Source organism: Brassica napus, chromosome A3 (assembly GCF_020379485.1).
Source record: "Brassica napus cultivar Da-Ae chromosome A3, Da-Ae, whole genome shotgun sequence".
NCBI classification, from domain to species: domain Eukaryota; kingdom Viridiplantae; phylum Streptophyta; class Magnoliopsida; order Brassicales; family Brassicaceae; genus Brassica; species Brassica napus.
Genome location: NC_063436.1, coordinates 29,462,076 through 29,482,536, shown reverse-complemented (window position 1 = coordinate 29,482,536; position 20,461 = coordinate 29,462,076). Strand labels below are relative to the sequence as shown.

The following is a 20,461-nucleotide window of genomic DNA, read 5'->3' as shown; positions in this document are numbered from 1 at the left end:
GATTATGGCATGGACTTATTATAATAGTTTAAGGTATTTACAATATACCATTTTCATCAAATAGCATACGTTAAAAGAAACATATAAGAATCTTAAAAGTCATCCTGATCATTATAGTCACCCACCATAATGTATTGTCTTCATAACATTCCCGTCAAAATTCGAAATTTGATGACACTTGGTTACTAAAATAAATTATAAATTGAATGGACTACTAAAAAGGGATGTATATAAGAAATGAAAAGGTTAATGAAAGCACATGGAAAATGACATGGGAAGCACATAGGCGAAGCGGTGAGAAGAACACACTTGAGTAATTCACTTGAAAGTTGAAACTATCTTACTTCTGCCAATTTAAGTAGTTGCTCTCACCAATTTGAATTTGTCTTCAACCATCCATCAATGTCCTAAAAATTTTCCTTTAGAGAAAACATTAATTGTTTTTTCAAAAATCTAATTTTATTTATTTTATTTGATCAAATCTAAGAGGATCAATGACATGACAAGTGCTATTGAAAGTTACATGAGTGTGTGATAGATAAAAGGGGGATGAATTTGCATGCTTGAAGCCATCAAACAAGTAGCTTAACACACTAACTAACACACATGAAACCTGTTAAGACAGATCTTGCAAGCTTCACATATACCTTTCTTCTTCCTCTCCTTAACTTCTCTCTCTCAAAGCCAAGTATTTAATCTCTCTCTCTCCTCCTCTCCTCTCTGAGTCACTCCTCTCTCTTCTGTCATTCTCTTAAAAAAGGTCCAAACTTTAAATGAGCCTTGAGCTGTGTATGCTTCTTTGTCTGGTTTATATATAAAAATGGGTCTCTAGATTTCCAATTTCTGAGATCTGGGTGATGCTATTTCTTCCATTACCTGCTCAAAGCTCGCTCCTTTCTCGAAGATTCACTCTCCATTTCGAGTTTCCTGAAATGGGTTTTGCTTAATCTTCCATTTTAAGATTTGGGTCTGTGTTTTTGGAATCCTTACCACATTAGGAAACTCAACTACTTTCCTTCTCTGTTGTTGGAAGATAAGATGTCTCCAAGGTTGGATTTTTCAGATTGGTGGGCGAAAGACACGAGGAAAGGAACACCGGTCGTTGTCAAAATGGAGAACCCAAACTACTCAGTGGTCGAAATCGAAGGACCAGACTCAGCCTTCAGACCAGTGGAGAGGAGCAGAGGCCGCAAGAACGCAAAGCAAGTCACTTGGGTTCTCCTTCTCAAAGCTCACAGGGCCGTTGGATGTCTCACTTGGCTCGCCACCGTCTTCTGGTCTCTCCTCGGCTCCATCAAGAAACGCCTCAGCTTCACTCACCCGCTTGGCTCCGAGAGGTTGGGAAGAGACAGGTGGCTTTTCTCTGCCATTAAGCTCTTCTTAGCTGTTTCTTTGCTGATTCTTGGATTCGAGATAGTTGCTTACTTGAGAGGATGGCATTACTTCGAAAACCACATCCCAACTAGCACGCTTGAGATCCAGAGCTTGCTTCATCTCGTCTATGTTGGTTGGTTAGGGTTGAGAGCTGATTATATTGCTCCACTGATCAAAGCTCTCTCCAAGTTTTGTATTGTCCTGTTCCTTATACAGTCTGTAGACCGTTTGATTCTCTGCTTGGGATGTTTCTGGATCAAGTATAAGAAGATTATGCCGAGGTTTGATGAGGAACCGTTCGGTGATGATGATGCTGAGGGATGTGGTTATGTCTATCCAATGGTTCTTGTTCAGATTCCCATGTGCAATGAAAGAGAGGTATGTTACCAATCTCTGACCTTTGTATCTTTAACTCTCTTTGATCTTCTTCTTGTTTTCAGGTGTATGAACAATCTATATCAGCTGTGTGTCAACTTGACTGGCCTAAAGATCGAATCCTGGTTCAGGTTCTTGATGATTCAAACGATGAAAGCATCCAGCAGTTGATTAAAGCTGAGGTTAATAAATGGAGTCAAAAGGGAGTCAACATAATCTACAGGCATCGTTTGGTTAGAACCGGATATAAAGCTGGTAACCTCAAGTCAGCTATGAGCTGTGATTACGTGGAAGCATACGAGTTTGTAGCTATATTTGATGCTGACTTCCAACCTAATCCAGACTTCCTTAAACTCACAGTTCCACATTTCAAGGTTTGGTAACTTAACATCTGTTTCCACAAGTGGAGAAGAGGTTTCTAACTTGTTGATGATGTGATTGGTGTTCAGGATAACCCGGAGTTAGGTTTGGTTCAAGCTAGGTGGACATTTGTGAACAAAGACGAGAATTTGCTGACTCGTCTTCAGAACATCAATCTTTGTTTTCACTTTGAGGTTGAGCAGCAAGTGAGCGGCGTGTTCTTGAACTTCTTTGGTTTCAATGGAACAGCTGGTGTTTGGAGAATCAAAGCCCTTGAGGAATCTGGTGGCTGGCTTGAAAGAACCACTGTTGAAGATATGGATATAGCAGTCAGGGCTCATCTTCATGGATGGAAGTTCATCTATCTTAATGATGTCAAGGTACTACTACTCATCAATCATAGGCCTATTCATGTGACCGTTATATAAAGCTGGACTTGTCAATTTACAGGTCCTTTGTGAAGTTCCTGAGTCATATGAAGCATATAAGAAGCAACAACACCGTTGGCATTCAGGACCTATGCAGCTTTTTCGCTTGTGTCTTGGTTCAATCTTGACCTCTAAGGTAAGTGTACATTACAACTCTTTTCTCCTTCAATAGATAAAAGTTTTGGATCATCATTTTATTGATTGTTTCTTTTTGCAGATAGCTATATGGAAGAAGGCGAATCTGATACTTCTCTTCTTCCTGCTTAGGAAACTAATACTCCCTTTCTACTCCTTCACATTGTTCTGCATAATCCTTCCACTCACCATGTTTGTTCCAGAAGCTGAGCTCCCCGTTTGGGTCATCTGCTACATACCTGTCTTCATGTCTTTCCTCAACCTTCTTCCATCTCCAAAATCGTTCCCCTTCATCGTCCCTTACCTCTTGTTCGAGAACACAATGTCAGTCACCAAGTTCAACGCAATGGTATCAGGGTTATTCCAGTTAGGTAGCTCTTACGAGTGGATTGTCACAAAGAAAGCTGGAAGATCATCAGAGTCGGATCTTTTATCTATCACCGAGAAAGAGACGCTAGACAAGAGAAGCCAGTTGCTTAGAGGGGTTTCAGACAGTGAGCTTTTGGAGCTGAACCAACTTGAAGAACAGAAACAAAGGAAACCAGTCAAGAAAACCAACAAGATATTCCACAAAGAGCTTGCGTTAGCGTTTCTGTTGCTCACTGCAGCGGTTAGGAGTCTGTTGGCGGCTCAAGGAGTGCATTTCTACTTCCTGTTGTTCCAAGGTGTCACATTTCTTCTTGTGGGTCTTGACCTCATAGGGGAGCAGATGAGCTGAGAGAATCCAGAGAAGCTTTATGTTCAATGGTATCCTCTGTAATGAGATTGTTGGAACCATAGTGGTGGTAGGACATTAATTTATTTTCATGTTTGTTTGTTTTGTTATGTGTTGTATGATTCCTCAATTTGTTAGGGATAAGAGTGTAAGCCAGAGTTTCATACAAAGTATACAATGTCTGTAAAGTTTAAACATGTTGTTGGCAGTTAAAAGGAGCTTTGTCTTAAACTAGTACAAGATCCATGTTTTAATCAACTGCAGACTTTTTGTAAACAAACTTTAAGCTCAAACTTTGAGGAAAGAGATCATAACTGTAAATAACTAACTAGAACTAGTTTTTTCTGACAAAAATGTAACAAGCAAAAGAGAGACGGGTTGTGGATTCTGATCACCTCTCATCTTATTGTCGGTGAGAGTGAAGAAACGTGGAGCAAAAAGAAGTGTCGGCAGACAAAAGTGGAATGATGTGGAAGTGAAGGATGGGACCGACCTAGGATCATGCTCTTGTCTCTTCAGCTTTCCTAGGCTTTCATTATTTGTGGTGGTCATGCCAAAACCATGGTTCTCTTTTATCATTTAATTACTATATTTTTAGTCTTACATGTCACTTGCGAACTTGAAAACATGGCCAGGTGTTGTCTACGTTTGGGACCAACATTAACTTCAAAAAAAGAGAAACGCATATAGGCCTCTGTTATCAGAAAATTCCAAAACTAAACATTATGTTAAAATGCAAACCAATCCAGTCCTTCTCTTAATCTCCTAAAGCTAAGTAGTGTACTTCTTCATCATCTCAGTTTCTCAGTATAAACTCTCAGCTCCGGCTTCGGCGTCTATCTTTCAGTCCATTTCTGCAGAAACAAGAATATAAGTTGAATGAGGCCACATCCACCACAGAGAAATCAATAGGTTGAATCAAGATGCATGCAATATAAGAAAACGTTGTGTATTATAATGACTTCAAGAAGACAAAAAAGAAGTTTTACCCATTAGTATAAGGCAGTTCCTCACGCCTTCTGTACGGAGGTGGTGATCTACTGTAGCTACGACCACGAGCAGGAGGAGGTGAAGGGCTACGGCGCCTTGGAGGAGGAGGAGGAGGAGATCTAGCACGAGGGCTGTAACTCCTGAAACCAAAAAAGGAGAAGGTCAACTAATACATCCAGAGAAGCTATAACCAATAAGAAAGTAAGGGAAGCAGCAGCATTGACCTGCGTCCGTAGCTTGGACTCCTCCTGTATCTAGGACTGCGACTCCGGCTCCTGCTGCGACGCCTTCCTGTGCCACCGCGGTTACGGCATTCACGTGCAAAGTGACCAGGCTCACCACACTCATAGCACTTCAAATCAGACCCACCACGATCGCCTCCGCGGTCACCACCACGGCCGCCTCCACGGTCACCTCGGTTGTGAGACTGTTCAACCCTCCAACCATTCTTGCCTGTCCATTTAAACAACATGCATGTCAAAATTCAAAATCTAAATAAAAACATCAGTATCATTACAGAACAATGCACAACATTACCATCTAAATCACGGATGGCATCACTGGCATCTCTGGGATCCTCGAAGTCTAGAAAAGCGTAGCCAGGTGGTCTACGAGCAACCCACACACTGCACATCAAGTCCAACATTACAGACAATGCAAAACACATCGAAAGCTCAAAACTTTGTATAGTGAATTGACTGGATCAATGCTTGCCTCTTGATGACTCCATACACACGGAACTCATCCTCGAGCTCACGCTCAGTAACTCTAGGGTCCAAGTTTCCCACGTACACACGCGACATTTGCCTGTCAATGCTACAGAGACTAAGTCATAACTACATTCTACCAAAAACAATCGGAAGGAACTTGACGTCACATACCTAGAGAGAAGAGACTCGAGCAGCTCGCAGAGAGGAGAAGGAAGGTGGTTGATTGAAACTAGGGTTTGTCAACGCGTTAACTTCTTTACACGTAGAAGGTAAAGCCCAAATTTAAATGATACATCCTATTTGAGTCCATTAGCTGGGATTATTTTGTTGTATTTTTCACCAAAATAAATATAAATAAATAAATAGTGACTTATATAGTGTATAGCAATTAACAGCTTCTACATAACCTTTTTAAAATTTATTGTTGTAAAGCCAAGCCAGTCTGTGTTCGAATCAATAAAAATGTTGAACCCACAATCTGCTTGGTTAATGAAAAGCTAAAAAAATTGAATCGAACGACAAAAACATATAGTGAAGACAACACACCACTTTGAGTCCGTGCCATGACAAGAAACCAGCTGCGTAAGATGTAATAAAAACACGTATTAAATCTTAGAAAAAAAACTGGAGAAGCAACTGTTTGCTATTTTATTTAGGGAAAAAAAAGAGTCACTTACGAGATTACAAGCTTTTGGTTAGACCACGACTGTAGCCAAAAGAGCATGCAACATTGCCCAGTATATCATTATGGCTAACCGTAAGGCAGGTTGTCTCATAAGCGTCCGGTCACATGAGACCCTGAAAAGCAATATATCCGTTTTCGTCAGACCAAAATTACGAAATTTTCAATCAAACGAGAGACTGAGAGAGAGAGCCTAACCATAAACCATCGATCATGTTTGTCACTGGTCTTGTGAATCTAGGAATGATTCTTGACGTGGTGAGTGATCTAAATCCATGAGCTGAAAGCACACGAAAAGAGAGGGGTAGGTTATGAAGAGAATGTGTAGCCGATTAAATAAAATATACGAGACCAGTTCAGTTACCTTTATCATCGTCTTCTTCTAAGCTAAGGCTTTGATCAGCTTGATCTGCATCTATACTAATGGCGACTTGATCGTTGTTGTTTCCCTTGCGCAAACTCCTGACTTGTGATGGGATCGATGTTCCACTCGTCGTCCACTTGTTTATCTGCAATACCCAAACAAGAAAAAGTTAACCCAATTTGAAATGTTATCGTGAGTATCTGGAATGGTTCAATTATCCAACAAGAACTAATCTTACCAGAGGTTCCACTTCAACGATCTCTGAAGTTGAGCTACTTGGTTGGAATTCCTTGTCATGTAATAATTTCTCAAGAGTTGCTTCTTTCTGTCTGAGCTCAGCCACTCTACTCCTCTCAGCTTCCAGCAACGAATCCTTGCTTTGTCCAACCAGCCGTAATTCCTCTGTTTCAGATAGTATAGATGCAATCTTTTTCTCAAGTGTCTCCATGTAGCGGTTTAAGTGACTGTGAGCATCAGTGGAAGGTGAATCTTCTAGACCAAGTAGTGAAGCTACTGTGTCGAACCAAGACCGTACAGTTTGGATCTCTTCTGAATCTCTTCTAGTGTCCATTTGAGAAGAAGCAAGAGCCTCGTTGGTGCACCTGGTGACTTCTTGTCTTAAGAAAGAAACCTCGGTATCCCGATCTTGCACTTGTTTTTGAAGCTTCTCGATTTCAGCAAGAAGATTTTCAGAGAGATGATGGAGCTCATCAAATTTATCCACAGTAATTGATAGCTTTTTGGAAATCTTCCCACGAGAAGCTTCAGCTTTCTGCAAGTCTAGGTTCTTCTGTTGTAGCTCTTGTTCTAATTCTGTAACCCTGTGTTTCAGATCCTCCATCTGGGACTCTTCCTCGTCAAGCGCTTGCATCAATGCCTCAATTTCTGCAGCAAGCAATTATGTATTAGCTATATGTGTGAAAATGGAAAAAGAAAAGGTTTAGATTGAATAGCTGACCTTGATCTTTTGCAGCTAGTAGATTGCTAAGCGATGTGACCTTCTCCTGTAGTTCTGAGTATGAGGCCTGGCCTTCTTGCAGATCTTTTACTCTGTCCTTCAAAGAATCCCGTTCCCGCACCAAAATGCCGAGCTGGTCTTGCATATCACGCATCCTGGCACTTGCGGATTGAAGATCTTCTGCAAAGATCTTAGCACCAGCCTGGGCTTCCTTAACTTGACCCACAAATTCACTGCACATCCTATCATTCTGGATATCCTTTTCGTGCAACTCCCTTTGCAAATTGGCAATCGTTACCTTCATCTCCTTTTCGTTTCTCTCCACAGTCTCAGCGTTTGCTACAACAAACTCTTTAACAGCTGACGAGAGCCTATTTACCATGGACCTGACAGACTCCATGGACGAATAATCATCTTCTTCTTGATGGAGGCTCATGTTTAAATTGTCATTTCCAACCAGTTCCGCTTTACGGCTCTCAATTTCCGCCAACACGCTAGAACATGCTCCATGAAGCAAGGAAACTCTTTCACCCAAATCAGCAATTTCTGAGTCTGTTCCCGTTCCTATTGACTTGAAAAAGGTGTCAATACTGTTGGATACAATGTTGACCTGTTCGTGCCGTGATGCCAAGTGGTTGCTTACATTCTCTTTGAGATGGCTAACATCAGCCACAAACTGATCAAGGTTTCGTGAGAGAGAACCACAAATTTCGGTTATGTTTCCACCATTTGAAATTTCATGCAAGTTGACGTTAGACAAGGCAGCACTCAAGCGTGAAAAGATTTTCTGATAAGAAAGGGGAAAAACAATATTCAGAAACAGTAAGTGTCATAGAAACCTTGAAAGTATATCATAGTAAGCTGTTGAAAGGTTCTAAAAGTACCTTGTCTACAAAATTCCATGTACTAACTTGAGGCCAGCCAGACAAATTAGCACCGGTTTGCTTCGCACATAATTCCATAGTTGTCTTCAGATGATGCAGAAACTCCATATCCAAGGTGAAAATATCAGCTAGGCAACTGCTAGTACCTGCGAGAATTTTCCTCAGAGTGTTCACATTAGTTCCAAAGGACAGCACTTGAGCATATATCTTTTTCTTTTCTTCGTTGTTGACCAGGGATAAATTTTCACAATGTGATATGGCTTCAACTTTTGCAGCCTCCGCTGCATCCTTCTGTCTGGAAAGTTGCTGAATTTCATACGTAAATTTTGATAGCTCCTCTTGCATACTATCGTTTCTCTCTTGAACCTCGTTCAACTCAGCAAGTAGCAACTCAGCTGCTCTTCTAGACTTTATTGACTCCTGCTCAGCAGAGGACACAGCTGTACTCATATTCTGAAACAGTTGCGAGATCCGTTGAAGCTTCAGAACTGGGTCATATCTGTCACCTTCATCACCAATATTAATGCTATTCAACGCGTTGAGTGTCATGCTCAATGTACCACTTCTTTCCTGCAAAATATTTTCTGTTTCTTGCAAATGATTTCTCAGGGATTGGCACTCAGACTCTAGGGCTTCTATCCTCAAAGTGTAAGATTCCAACTCCCTTAATTTCTTTTCATTTTCCACAAGCATCTCGTCTCGGTTTATAATCTCTGATTTTAGGCGACCATGCTCAGCGTTCATCTCCTCAATAGTTTGCTTCAGGCTATCCCTTTGTTGGACCAAAGCTTTCCCTTTCCTGACAGCTACGTTTAACTTCTCTCTTACAGAAGCTGACTTCTGCTCTTCTTGTTTAAGGAGCTCCTGCAATTCTATTATTTTCTTCTCAAGTGCCTCATTTTCAGCAACCAAGGATTGCTGTTTTTCCATGTATAAATCCCTTTCTTCCCTTACCAGCTTCTGAACATGCAGTGCTTCATCCAGATCTTTTGTTAGGGACGCTACATCAGGTGTCTCCACTACTGCTATGTCTCTACTGGTTGCTTCGACTATATTAGAATCAGCCAATTCAGGAGTGAGCCTAGGAGAAGTTGCTTCGTCATTTGATGGACTAGATTTAGCCAAATTCTTATAATAGTCGATCAGCTTTCTCAAAAGTCCATCCAAGGTCTCAGAATTACTCGCTAATGCCAAATCCTGCAAGCCATCTTCCTGTATAACATCATTAATCATGTACCTCAAACTCAATAGGTCTCCTTCAATAGTCTGAAGTTGTTCTTCATTCCCAAGTTTCTCAACCAATTTCCCATGCAGATCTTTAACTTGATTCTGCAGTTTCTCATTCTCAACTTCAAGGTGATTGGCCCTCGCAGAAAGATTGTCGTGATCCTCATTCAGAGTTTTCAGTCTTTCAGAAATATCCACCCTCTCATTATCAACCGATTGAAGATTTGCCTCGACATCACATACTTGCTTTTGTGCGGCTTCCAAATCAGTACTTAGTGATTGACAATATACTTCAAGGTTATCAATTTTCTGTTGGAGAGTATCCTTGTCATGTGTAGCCTCTGATATTGTACTTGCAAGCCACTCAATCTTATTTTCCGCTTCCATGGATTTTAGCTGTGGAGGCATATCAATATTCTCAAGGAGTGCTTCCCATCTCTGAACCAAATTATTCCTGTGCATCAAGGACTGCTCCAGCATTTCATTCTGTTCAGCCAACCCATAAGACTTCCCCTGGAGCTCCTCGAACTTAATCCTTAAGTCACCCTCAGAACTTGTGCCAGTTTGACCATCCTCCCTCCAGGGTTCAGAGAGAACATATCCGGCACCTCCATCAGAACTTTTCTGATCCCAATCAGAGGGACGTACAGAGTTGCCGTTAGCTGATCTTGATAACCACTCGACCTTGTCGAATATATTTCGAGCATGAAAATGCTCTGGGAGATCCAAATCTTCCAAAATTTCTTCAATTTTGTGAAGCAGAGAGTCTTTGAGAAGAAACGATTCTCGAAGTGCAGTAGCTGAGTTTCGGATGTAAGAAAGCTCAGATTCTAATGCCTCCACACGTTTACCTGCCTCTGTATAGGTCTTAAGTTTTGCTTCTACCTCCTGAAGCCTTGTCTCCTTCAAACTCAATTCCTCTGAGCGCCTCTGCAGTTCAGCAGAGGTTTCAGCCAACAAATGTTTGATATTATCACGTTGAACCATTAAACCTTTTCCTTTTGTAACAGCTATACTAAGCTTCTCTCTAGTCGATAATAACCTTTGCTCTGATTGTTCAAGTTCATTAGATTTCTTTTGTAACTCAGATCGTACAGCCACAAGGGACTCCTCTGCCTGGCTTAAATTTTCCATGAGACCACCCATTTCAGTTTTATGGTGCAGAAAACTCTCCTGGGTCTCCATCAGCTCATTATCCTTGGCCTCTACTTGTTTCCTCAAGAGATTAGCCAAATCCTCGGCCTCAATAAACTTCTGAACAAGTTGGGAAACCAGAAACTCCACATATAAACTAGGGGATTCAAAACTAATTTCACCAGTTTCAAGTTCCAGAACACCCTCAACTTTCTGAACTAATTCTCCAAGTGAAGTGGGGTCAAGGCTTCGCTGCGTCAGTTCCTCCATATCCTTTGTTATACTCGACAAGTCCGACTGTAGCTTATCAATCACACACTGAAGTTCAAGCCTCTCAGAAAGAATATTTTGCACAGCCTCCATCAGATTCTCACAATTACCATCGCTAAAAGGATCAGAGATAGCTAGATTTTCAACTCTAAATTTGGCTATCTCCACAGACCCGCATGATTCAGTAATCAGTTTCACCAGATCAGCATAGACCTTATGCATTGTAGCAGTCACAAACTCATTATTCTCATGCAGAGTATTGAAACTCTGCTTCAACTCCTCATATTTGTTTAAGGAGGACTCATGCTTCGCCTCAGCAACTTCTAGTTTTTCCTCCAGGTCTTCAATCACCTTTACAGCCATGTCAACAGAACCAGATATATGTTTGCTCATATCTAAGCCAACTTGAGCTCCAGCAACGCCAGATCTGAGTAAACAACCATCAAGTCTCACAACTGCATCACCAAATTGAGACATTGATGATGTCAATTCATGTTCTAGCATCGTTGCCTTCTCAGATTCATCCTGCAAGGCTACTAACTGTTCTTCCATTGATGACAACATGCTACTTAAATTATTCTGTAAGCTTTCCAGCTGATTTTCAAGCTCATAAATTCTCGATAAGCAAGAATTCAGCTTCTTGTTGAGCTCCGTGTTTTCTAGACCCATGCTATCATTTCTCAGCTTCAATGATTCACAGAGAAATTCAAGTTCGTGGTTTTTCTGTTGCAGCTCACCAGAATAATTTTTCAGAGCTTCAAACGAAATCTTATTCTCAATAGTATCTGCCTCCAGAAGATTAATGTGATCCTGGTGAGATGCAAACTCGACATTAAACTCCTCCAGTCGTTGATTTGTTGCCGTCCTGTCATCATTTAATTGATTGAATTGTATACCAGCCTCCCTAGCATTCAACGCTAATTGTTCCAGCATGCCTCTCAAATTTCTAATCTGAACATTCACAGAAACAAATGCTTCTGACTGATCACCAGTTAACTGTGCTTTTTCAGATTCATGTTCTTCCGATTGCCCCTTTAACTCAAAAGCCTGAATCAATTTTGATACTGGTGGCGTGTCAGGTTTATTGCTAGACTTGATCAATGAAGAATCGGTGCGGATCTGCTTAATTGCCTCCTCAAGGTTCTGAATCATTTTCTCCCCCTTCTCCAGATTCTTGTTCAAGGAAGAAAACCCAGATGAAGCGTCTATTACCCCCTCCAAAACTGTAGGCTGTGTCCCGAAACTTTGGCAGGTATATTCAACAAAAGGTACACTCTGTTTACTTGTAACCCCGACTTCTAGACTTCTACCAGATGTTTCAGATATTTCCTGATTACTCAATTCTGAAGCATCCTCATTACCAATGTCTACAATTCCAGTTTTTTCTACCTCGATGCTGCTACTCAGAGATGTTTTTTCTTCAGTCAACTTATCAAGGCGAGCTACCGCTTCTCCTAACTCAGCTGCTAGGTGAATCCGCTCTTCTTGAACAGTAGACATACGCTCTTGAAGAATAAGAAGATCATGCGTAAGTTTATCATTGTCCTCAACCAAATTTTCCTTCTCTTCTTGAAACTTTAAGAGTTTATTATTCAGCAAAGAATACCCTTCCTTTAGATTGGAATACTCAGACAATAAATAAGTCTCCGAGATCAGATATGCACTCCGTTCTAGATGTGATTTCTCATTTTCTTCTGTGAGATGCAGGTTATCCTCTTCAAGTTTAGTCAGCTGGCCTGTCAGTGAAGAAAGCGTCTCCCTTATATTTGAATTTTCCACTTCTTGCAAGGTGATCAAAGTCTTACAATTTGCCAATTCTTCCTGTAACTTCTCTGCCTCACCCAATACATTATATTTTTCCTCGACAAGATTTACCTTCTCATCCGTCAATGGACCAACAGTTTTTTCCAATCGCTCAACCTCTGCCTTTAGTATAGCCTCCGAGTTCTTGCAATTGCATAGCTCAGATAAAAGATGCTTAATCTCATAGTTCTTGGATTCTTTTTCCTCAAAAAGTTCCTTTTTCTCATCATACCAAGAAGAAAGAATTGCACCATACGTATCATTCTCCACCTGAAGATTGATGACCTTTTCTTTCGCCTCAGATAGATTCAATAGGGCCTTTTCTAAGCTACTCTGCAGCTCATTCATCTTAGCAGTGAAAGCCTCCACTTGTGCTTCTGTAGCAAGAAGCTGATTTTCGAGCTTCTCATTTGAGCTTGTAGCAGCATAGAGGTTAGACTGGCACTCTGATAGTTCCTCAACAAGAGAATCATTCCTTTCTGTCAACGCATTATATGATGCACGAAGCTGTGATATTTCAGCTACCAATTGGTCATGTTGATGATCAAACTCGTTTTGAAGATGAGACTGTTCTGTGAGTTGCACATGGAGTATATCTTCCGTGGTACAGGAAACAAACAGTTGTTCTCTTAATCCCTCCAACGAACTTGTTCCTGGATCGGTAGAGGAGGCAGCCTCTCTTGCGGTGCACAACACTTGAAATTCATCTTGTCCAAGTGCATGTACAATTTCCATAAGCTGTAGGAAGCTAACTGAGCGCCCTTCATGAACATGAGCAGCAGAAACTTCTCCTGATGGATTTAATGTATCCTGTTTACAAGGTTCCTCATGGCTCAATAATCCAGATGTACTGGCGCTCTGAGGCAATTGAAGCTGAATAGAACTATCCTCAGGTTCAGTTGAAAGCACGTGATCTCTGTTATTATGAAAACCAATAGACGACTCTGGTCTCTCTTCACTAAGCTCTGCAGCTTCCCTAATCTGCTGGCTTCTGATTTTACCAGATGTTCCTTCCAGTTCAACTGAATCAAATGCAACTGATGATCTCTCTAAAAAGTGAGACGGTGAAGCAGATGAATCCACAACGGCTGGATAGCTTGCTTGCCTCTCTTCAGTTACAATCCAATCCATATCTGCCTTTGCAGATGCTTCGGAAAACTGTTCCTTGTGTGAACCACTGTCTTCCTGCATTTCCCCTACAAAGAAACAAATGAAAACAGAATTATACATCAAAAGGACGCATGCCACCGACCTAACCACTTTATCCCTATCAAAGAAAAAGAAATAAAGAAAACGATAAAGAGCGAAGAATGAAGAGAAGGAGAGAACAACCTACATCAGTTACCTGATCTCCCCTTGCACCACTCAAGGAAACATCAGGAATAAATTCCGGCGAGGAGGATGGCTGATGAGGCTTTTCCACATCCCCAGATCCACTTTCAACTTCAACTCCTTCCCCCTCCGCTAGGTCTCCAGAAGCAGCAAAGACTCCGTCAACACTAATAGATGCATCGTCACGTGTAACTCCCTTCTCAGAATAGGCATGTTCAGATGTCACAGATTTTACTGCGCCAGCCGCTGTGCTGTCGATCCTCTTCATATCTTCTTCTACTGTGGATAACGATATGCCAGTATCATCTTCAGGATTCAATATATCTTTTCCCAGCTCAGCTCCACTATCAGCAGTTGCTGTGGTGTTTCCTGGCAGGAGCGTATCAGGTTCTGATGATGAACCATGGACTAGAACATACTCGTGAGATAATGCATCTGCAGAAGCTTGTGGAGAATCAACAACCTCATCAACAATATTCACATGGGATGTAGCTCCTCCTGCCGACAGAGCTTCTGCCTCGTCAGTGACAACACTTTTGTCAGGTTTCCCCTCATGCTTCTCAGATTTACCAGACTTTTTGGAGGATTTTCCTTTGCTTGTACTGCCCTTGGGGTCCTTTTTCTGATCAGAGTTTTTATCAGCCTTCTTTTGACGAAACTGTTGAAGCTGAAACAATTAAAAAAAAAAAAAAACTTAGTGATTAACCAAGGCAATAACAAGCAATCAAATTTCTACGCTTTTAAAAAACCACGTTATCATTTATTTCTTCTCAACTATGAACTTAGACAACAAAATAAAAAATTCCTAATTATTTGGTAGTTCTCAAGAAGAAGAATAGTAGAATCCTCATTGATAAATGCAAGTTGAGCCAAAAAAAAAAAAGCAAAACTAACCTTTTGGCGCCCAGCAGCAAGTGGATCAGCACGGTTCTTTTTCTTATCCATTGGATCCACTCTCTTCTTGTTCCTACAATGACTCTTTTGTGTATCACCACCAAGTCTAGATCACCATGGTTTATACCTTCTGCTGACACAAAATTCAACAAAAGGAGCTAAATTCACAAACTTGCAATAATATCATACCGCACCGACACAATAAGTAACATCAAATTGTAGAATTCCTTTTGTAGATTAACACAAATCAAATGGCTTGCGTTGCGCATAAAAACAACAGACCCAGATCGTGGGGCATCTAAAAACCGAAACAAATCTACAGATTCAATAGAAATACATACATACACCCAGAAGCTAAAATCAAAACCGGTATACGAAATCCGCAATACAAGATCAAATTTCACAAACAAGTTCGATAATTTGGTGGAGAAAACACGAAACTGAGCTAAACCATACCCGAGATCGGTCGAACAGTGCTGAAATCGAGTGGCTCGTCGCGTCGCGTCGTTGATCTCTGTAGACAAACTGATTGGAAACCTATACGTCGCAATCTCTCTCTATCCTTGGATCTAACGCTATGTGGCGTTTAGCTGGTGTGTCTTGTTCGTTTGAATGTAGAAAAAAAAAAGTAGAATGAAAACGTGACGCGATTCAACCTTAACACAGACGTCGATTTGAAGGGAAGCGACAAATACTTCTCAAATCTGGTAAAAGGATACTTAAATGGGCCTTAAAAAGCCCAATCAGTTACAATACTTGGTCTGTTAGCCCGATAACTTAATTCACGTTAATAACAAATATACCCTTCTACTTCTAGTTATAAATGTACCGTACAAAGAAACCTTGGTACAGTATTGAACCGTCAAATGAGTGAGGTATTTGATTCATCATCAAGTTATTATACAAATGATATTTTGTAATTTTTCAGTAACTACAACTATATAAATGTGACCCGGAAGATTACTACAAGCTTACATCCTTGTACATTGGAGAATCTCATTAAGAAGAAGCTTATGTGTGTGTTTTGGCTAAACGTCACGCTTAGGACGTTTACGGGTCCGTTGAAGCACAGGCTCTTTAATCACATCGTCCAGCGAGATTTCACCTTCAGCATTCTCTCCCTCTTCTGCTGCTTTTATCGCTTGGTTCAACGCAATCTGCACAAGAAGAATCATATATGCTGTTAGTGGTTATTACACTTTCACTAAGCAAACACTTTAGCCGATTTATCACAGACACAGAGATCCAGTTATGTCGGAAAATGCAAGGATGTAATAATATATTTATTTTCTAAAGCATATGGGGCACATCTCCATCATATCTTTGCTTAAACATAAAAATTCAAGAAGCAAAGATCTTACATCCTCAAGGAAATCATCGTCAAGCTTATCAGCGATTTTGGCTGAAGTGAAGACGGTGGCGGCGATAAGAGTAGCTGGAATTGCGAACGCGAGCAAGTAGCTACTCGTACTCGGCCCTGCTCTCGCCACGTAGGAACGGTCTCTGTTTCTCCGGTTAAGACATAATCCCCCAGCTCCTCCTAGTAAATTATTCGCCGGCGGCTGAACTAACGGCGATGCAAACGCCGGCAAGGCCGTTTGTGTGGTGGGCTGCATAGGGATAGAGACCAAGAGTCTCGCCATGGGATTTGGAAAACAAACGATTGGCAAAGCGAGCAACAAGGATAATCATTATGGGTCGGGTAAATTCAACCCGACCCCAACAGAATAATCTTATCCAATGGGCCGACTTGTACAAGCCCATTTAAGCATAGCATCTCACCGATATAAGTATATTCTCCTTCTTGGTTTATTATATAGGAGATATGAAAGCATATGGAGCATGTTTCGTTGATTTGTTTAACTAGTAAACAAGAATCAAATCTGTCTACCTGATACGACTATTGATTCGAAGGTTTGTTTAAGAGGTTTCTGCTGATTTAATTAACATAATAATTAACACCAAAGTCAAGCAATATAAACTTTTAAAATTCTCTTTCGTGGGACTAATAATTTCTTTCGTTTTCTAGATGGGTTATTTTATACGGTATATTTCATATTCCAAGACCACCATGTGCAGCTTCTTGTCTAAACGATAAAGTTAATAATATAAAGCAAATAATTCGACATCCAACGTTACATCCATGTATACGTTGAAAATAATGATAGAAAAACACAAATTGAGAATATAATTAAGCAAGTCCACATTGGATTCCACTCTCAGTTAAGCTTTTTCTTTATCATATTCTTCCTTACCGCTTTCTTTCAAACTCTATTTACCTGTTTTATAATAACGGAAACAAGTTTTTGTGTAAACCTACAACATGCATACCATTGTAGACATGGATAATGCATGGATTGAGTATAGTTACATACTTATATGAGATTCATAAGACATTAAACAGACTATTCAGTGTTGGTAGCTCAACCCACATATCATAACACCGGTACCTGAAAGGAACGTCACTTGAAATATCCTATAAAAAAAAAAGATTACAAACCTAGGTGCAACACTTCTTGACTACAAAAAAACAAATAACAGTCGACAGGTAGTTGTTTTTGTATTTGTTTGTTTATCATCTCATATCTATATTTACGAAATAGCATAATATCTATCTTATTAAAACTCAAGTACAAAATTGGAGTGTTTGGAGATTTGAATAGGACTTTTAAAAATTTGGAGTGTTTGGAAACATGGATTGCAGTCTTTTAAAAAAAAATATTTTTGTTTGAAAACAAGGATAGTAGTATTAAGAAAAAAAGTAATGGGCTTATGTTTTTTTTTTAAATTGAAAGTTATCTAGGCTACTTTTAAAATATACCAAAATGGATCAATCTAATTCCCTAAAAAATTTTTTTCTAAACTAACCATAAAACAAAATTTAAACTTTATATACATATTTCAAATCAAAATAATAATTCAAATTTGATTTATATCAAAAATTGATTCAAAAATATACATATATTCAAAAATGGATTTTTACTAAAATATTTTTCAATAACCATTATAAAAAAATATTGTCAATATATATAAGAAAAATATAATACAAAGCCCAATTTGAAATACCAACTCAAATTATGGTTTTCATATTTCATATTAAGTTTTAAAAATATAATATATGTAATTATTTATATGATGGTATGTATAAAATACTATTAATTATATGATTACTTATATGATGGTACATATAAAATACGATTAATTATATGATGATAAAATACGATATATAATAATGACTAGGGATGGGCTTTTGGATACCCATACGGGTTTAGTTCTGATCGGTTTGTATTTTGGGTTTTCGGGGTCAAAGATTTCAGCCTTATTAGAATGTTTCTAAATTTTGGTTTGAGTTCGATTTGGATCTTTGCGGGTTTGGTTTGGGTTTGGATAACTAATTTAAATTATTTTTAAAGTCTTAAATCATTATATATTTTAAATTTCTCAAAATGTATAAATAAAATAATATATTACGTATAAATTTGAATAATATATGTCATAATACTTAAGCTTAACATATCAATTGGCTTGATTTAAAATTTTGGATACGAAATCAATAATTATTTTAAGTATTTTTGGTGATTTGAGTATACTTTAACTATTTCAGATATTTACTTTTGACTATCTATATATATTTTCAAGTATTTAAACCAATTTAAAAGTATCATTTTTGATGTTTTATATACGTTAAATCTAAAAATAATTAATATAGATATATAAGTATATAAATCTTTTTTTAGATAAATTCGGATACCCAAATACTTCGGTTCGGATCAGATTCGGTTCTCTAAATAACAAAATTTTGAATAATTAGAATATTTAATCAATTTATGTTTGGGTTTGGTACTATATCTTTGGATCGGTATCGGTTATGTTCCTCGGATTCATTTTTCCAAATCCTAATAATTACATGAAAAACAAATATCAACATATTTTTCAAAATATATACACCCGCGCGCCTGCGCGGGTCAAAATCTAGTAGTTATTTATAGTCAAAATGTTTTCATGAAAAAACATAGACGATCAATATAAACAGTATCGATATACTATTGACAGTGGGAAATTATGGTTAGAGCATAAACAAAAAGTGACAATATTTTTAGTCAGAACGTAAACGCTAAGATATGCGCCATTTTTCTCAAATGCGCGTTAACTCCGTGTGTACATTACATGTATACAGTCAATGTCTAGAGAACAAATCCATGTCCATTATATCTTTACATTGACTTCTTTATAAAGTTAAAACGTTGGGCCCAAACCTTCTTGTAGAATCAATGGTTCGGTTGACAGGTTGCATTCGAATGATCAATAACAAAATTATAGTGTAAATTATTCTATATACTAACTTAGATATATATTGGTTAAATGTCTGATATCGGAGTTATATACTATTACTTTTAATATAAAGCTATATATTGTTTTGGTATATTAAAATTCCCACTAACTTCAGTGTTGAGAATAAAATATGCACCGTTCAATTAATTAGTTGTATTTATAGTGAAAACACGCGATAATGATTAATAGTATATGTTAGAAATACGAAGCTTCAATCGCATCGTATAAGAATTGATAAGTACCTAAAGATACCAACGAACACGTTTCTTTCACCTGCTCGTTATGAAAAACGTGAATAAAAATTGGAGAAACAATAAAAATGGGGGAGGACTTTCCAATATATTGAAAAGATTATTAGATATCGCAAAAGACAACGGGATATGTGACCTTTAATTGTCGTTGAGGATACCTGCTGTGTGTGATGAGATCGTGACTGATACCGTGATATTGATACGTGAAGCCACCGGTGTGCCAAACTTTGGTATTCAGAGTTATGCATGATTTATGACTTTAAGTGGTGGAGTTAAACTCATAGCTAATCTAAGTCGAGTTAAACTCATAGCTAATCTAAGTCTTGAATAGTCCGTGTAATAGATCAAGAGATGTTCTTTCTACCATGCGCTTGTAATGCTGCAGTAAATTCTTTTTTTTTTTGGTAAACATATTAAAATTATATTACCATTTTCGAGTTTTTACAGAGATTACAAAGAGTTACAAATAGCGGAAGACAACAACGTACAACACAACAACGAAGAACAGAGAGAACTTTGTTGTTAAGATTGTATTACCATGCTGCAGTATTTTTTTATCAACGTTTAAAGAATGAATCCAATATAATCATTTTTAACAGTTATATCCATGTATAAAATAATATGAAATTTTAGAATTATTAATATATCTTTTTAAAAGTCGAAGAGAGAACTGAAATAGGTTCCTAGTTTGGAAGTGTTCATATATATATAAAAAAAAGAGAGAAGAAGATCATCAATGGGATTTTCTTGCATTGCACTATAACTACATAGACGATAGACGTGCACGACAATAACAATACAACATCTTGGGTCAACTATCCCATGTTATAATTTATAATCGTTGACAAAAGATGGTGTTTTTAAAAAGAACTCATGGTTTGTTCTGCGTCAATGACACGTTATTATATATATGCACACACAACACGTTCGGTTGTTCACATAGCTAATCGTATATATAGTTTTTCTTTAACCGGTAGTCTGTCTATTACCTGAAAATACGGAGTAGAGAAGATTAACGCATTCACAAAAACAACTTGAACTTATGAAAAAATTTCAGAAAAAAAAAACTTAGCTTTTGAACAAAAAAAAAAACTTAGCTTATGAAATTACCAAGTACAATAAAATGTACGATGAAAAATATGGTAAATGTTGAAACAATTATATCCACAAACTACAGTGGTGGTATAGTGGTAGCTAGCTTGAGACGAGACATAAACTTATCACTTCTTAATACGATTTCTGC

The 20,461-nt window shown here is 38.6% G+C and overlaps 4 protein-coding genes across 7 annotated transcripts; 1 reads left to right on the top strand and 3 right to left on the bottom strand.

The window, feature by feature from the left end:
* The first annotated feature begins 569 nt into the window (after positions 1-569).
* Positions 570-3,621, top strand: LOC106420501 (probable xyloglucan glycosyltransferase 5). The gene is made up of 5 exons (XM_022717012.2): positions 570-1,752; positions 1,815-2,123; positions 2,199-2,489; positions 2,560-2,673; positions 2,755-3,621. Exons 1-5 carry the CDS (start codon positions 1,039-1,041, stop codon positions 3,388-3,390), a joined length of 2,064 nt encoding a protein of 687 aa, XP_022572733.1. The 5' UTR covers positions 570-1,038; the 3' UTR covers positions 3,391-3,621.
* A 334-nt stretch (positions 3,622-3,955) lies between these two features.
* On the bottom strand, positions 3,956-5,389 carry LOC111214326 (serine/arginine-rich splicing factor RSZ22-like). Of its 2 annotated transcripts, none has more exons than XM_022717014.2 (6): positions 5,259-5,389; positions 5,092-5,193; positions 4,915-5,003; positions 4,602-4,830; positions 4,377-4,517; positions 3,956-4,241 (listed from the first exon to the last, which is right to left on the bottom strand). In XM_022717014.2, the coding sequence occupies exons 2-6, from the start codon at positions 5,178-5,180 to the stop codon at positions 4,205-4,207; spliced, it is 585 nt and encodes a 194-aa protein (XP_022572735.1). In that variant the 5' UTR covers positions 5,181-5,193; positions 5,259-5,389; the 3' UTR covers positions 3,956-4,204. The 2 variants fall into 2 exon arrangements, with proteins under 2 accessions (XP_022572735.1, XP_022572734.1); XM_022717013.2 differs by having other exon boundaries at positions 5,092-5,184.
* A 43-nt stretch (positions 5,390-5,432) lies between these two features.
* Positions 5,433-15,315, bottom strand: LOC111198018 (trans-Golgi network-localized SYP41-interacting protein 1). Of its 3 annotated transcripts, XR_002663855.2 has the most exons (11): positions 15,092-15,315; positions 14,636-14,765; positions 13,742-14,408; positions 7,976-13,605; positions 7,092-7,878; positions 6,372-7,018; positions 6,134-6,278; positions 5,968-6,049; positions 5,765-5,885; positions 5,634-5,665; positions 5,433-5,529 (listed from the first exon to the last, which is right to left on the bottom strand). XR_002663855.2 is itself a non-coding variant. In XM_022717009.2 (10 exons), the coding sequence occupies exons 2-9, from the start codon at positions 14,684-14,686 to the stop codon at positions 5,783-5,785; spliced, it is 8,112 nt and encodes a 2,703-aa protein (XP_022572730.1). In that variant the 5' UTR covers positions 14,687-14,765; positions 15,092-15,315; the 3' UTR covers positions 5,433-5,665; positions 5,765-5,782. The 3 variants fall into 3 exon arrangements, 2 of the variants coding, with proteins under 2 accessions (XP_022572730.1, XP_022572732.1); XM_022717009.2 differs by having other exon boundaries at positions 5,433-5,665; XM_022717011.2 differs by lacking the exons at positions 14,636-14,765; positions 15,092-15,315 and having other exon boundaries at positions 5,433-5,665; positions 13,755-13,993.
* Positions 15,316-15,489: 174 nt separating this feature from the next.
* On the bottom strand, positions 15,490-16,325 carry BNAA03G51600D. Its single transcript, XM_013861216.3, has 2 exons — positions 15,997-16,325; positions 15,490-15,792 (listed from the first exon to the last, which is right to left on the bottom strand). The coding sequence occupies exons 1-2, from the start codon at positions 16,276-16,278 to the stop codon at positions 15,664-15,666; spliced, it is 411 nt and encodes a 136-aa protein (XP_013716670.1). The 5' UTR covers positions 16,279-16,325; the 3' UTR covers positions 15,490-15,663.
* Between the last annotated feature and the right edge of the window lie 4,136 nt (positions 16,326-20,461).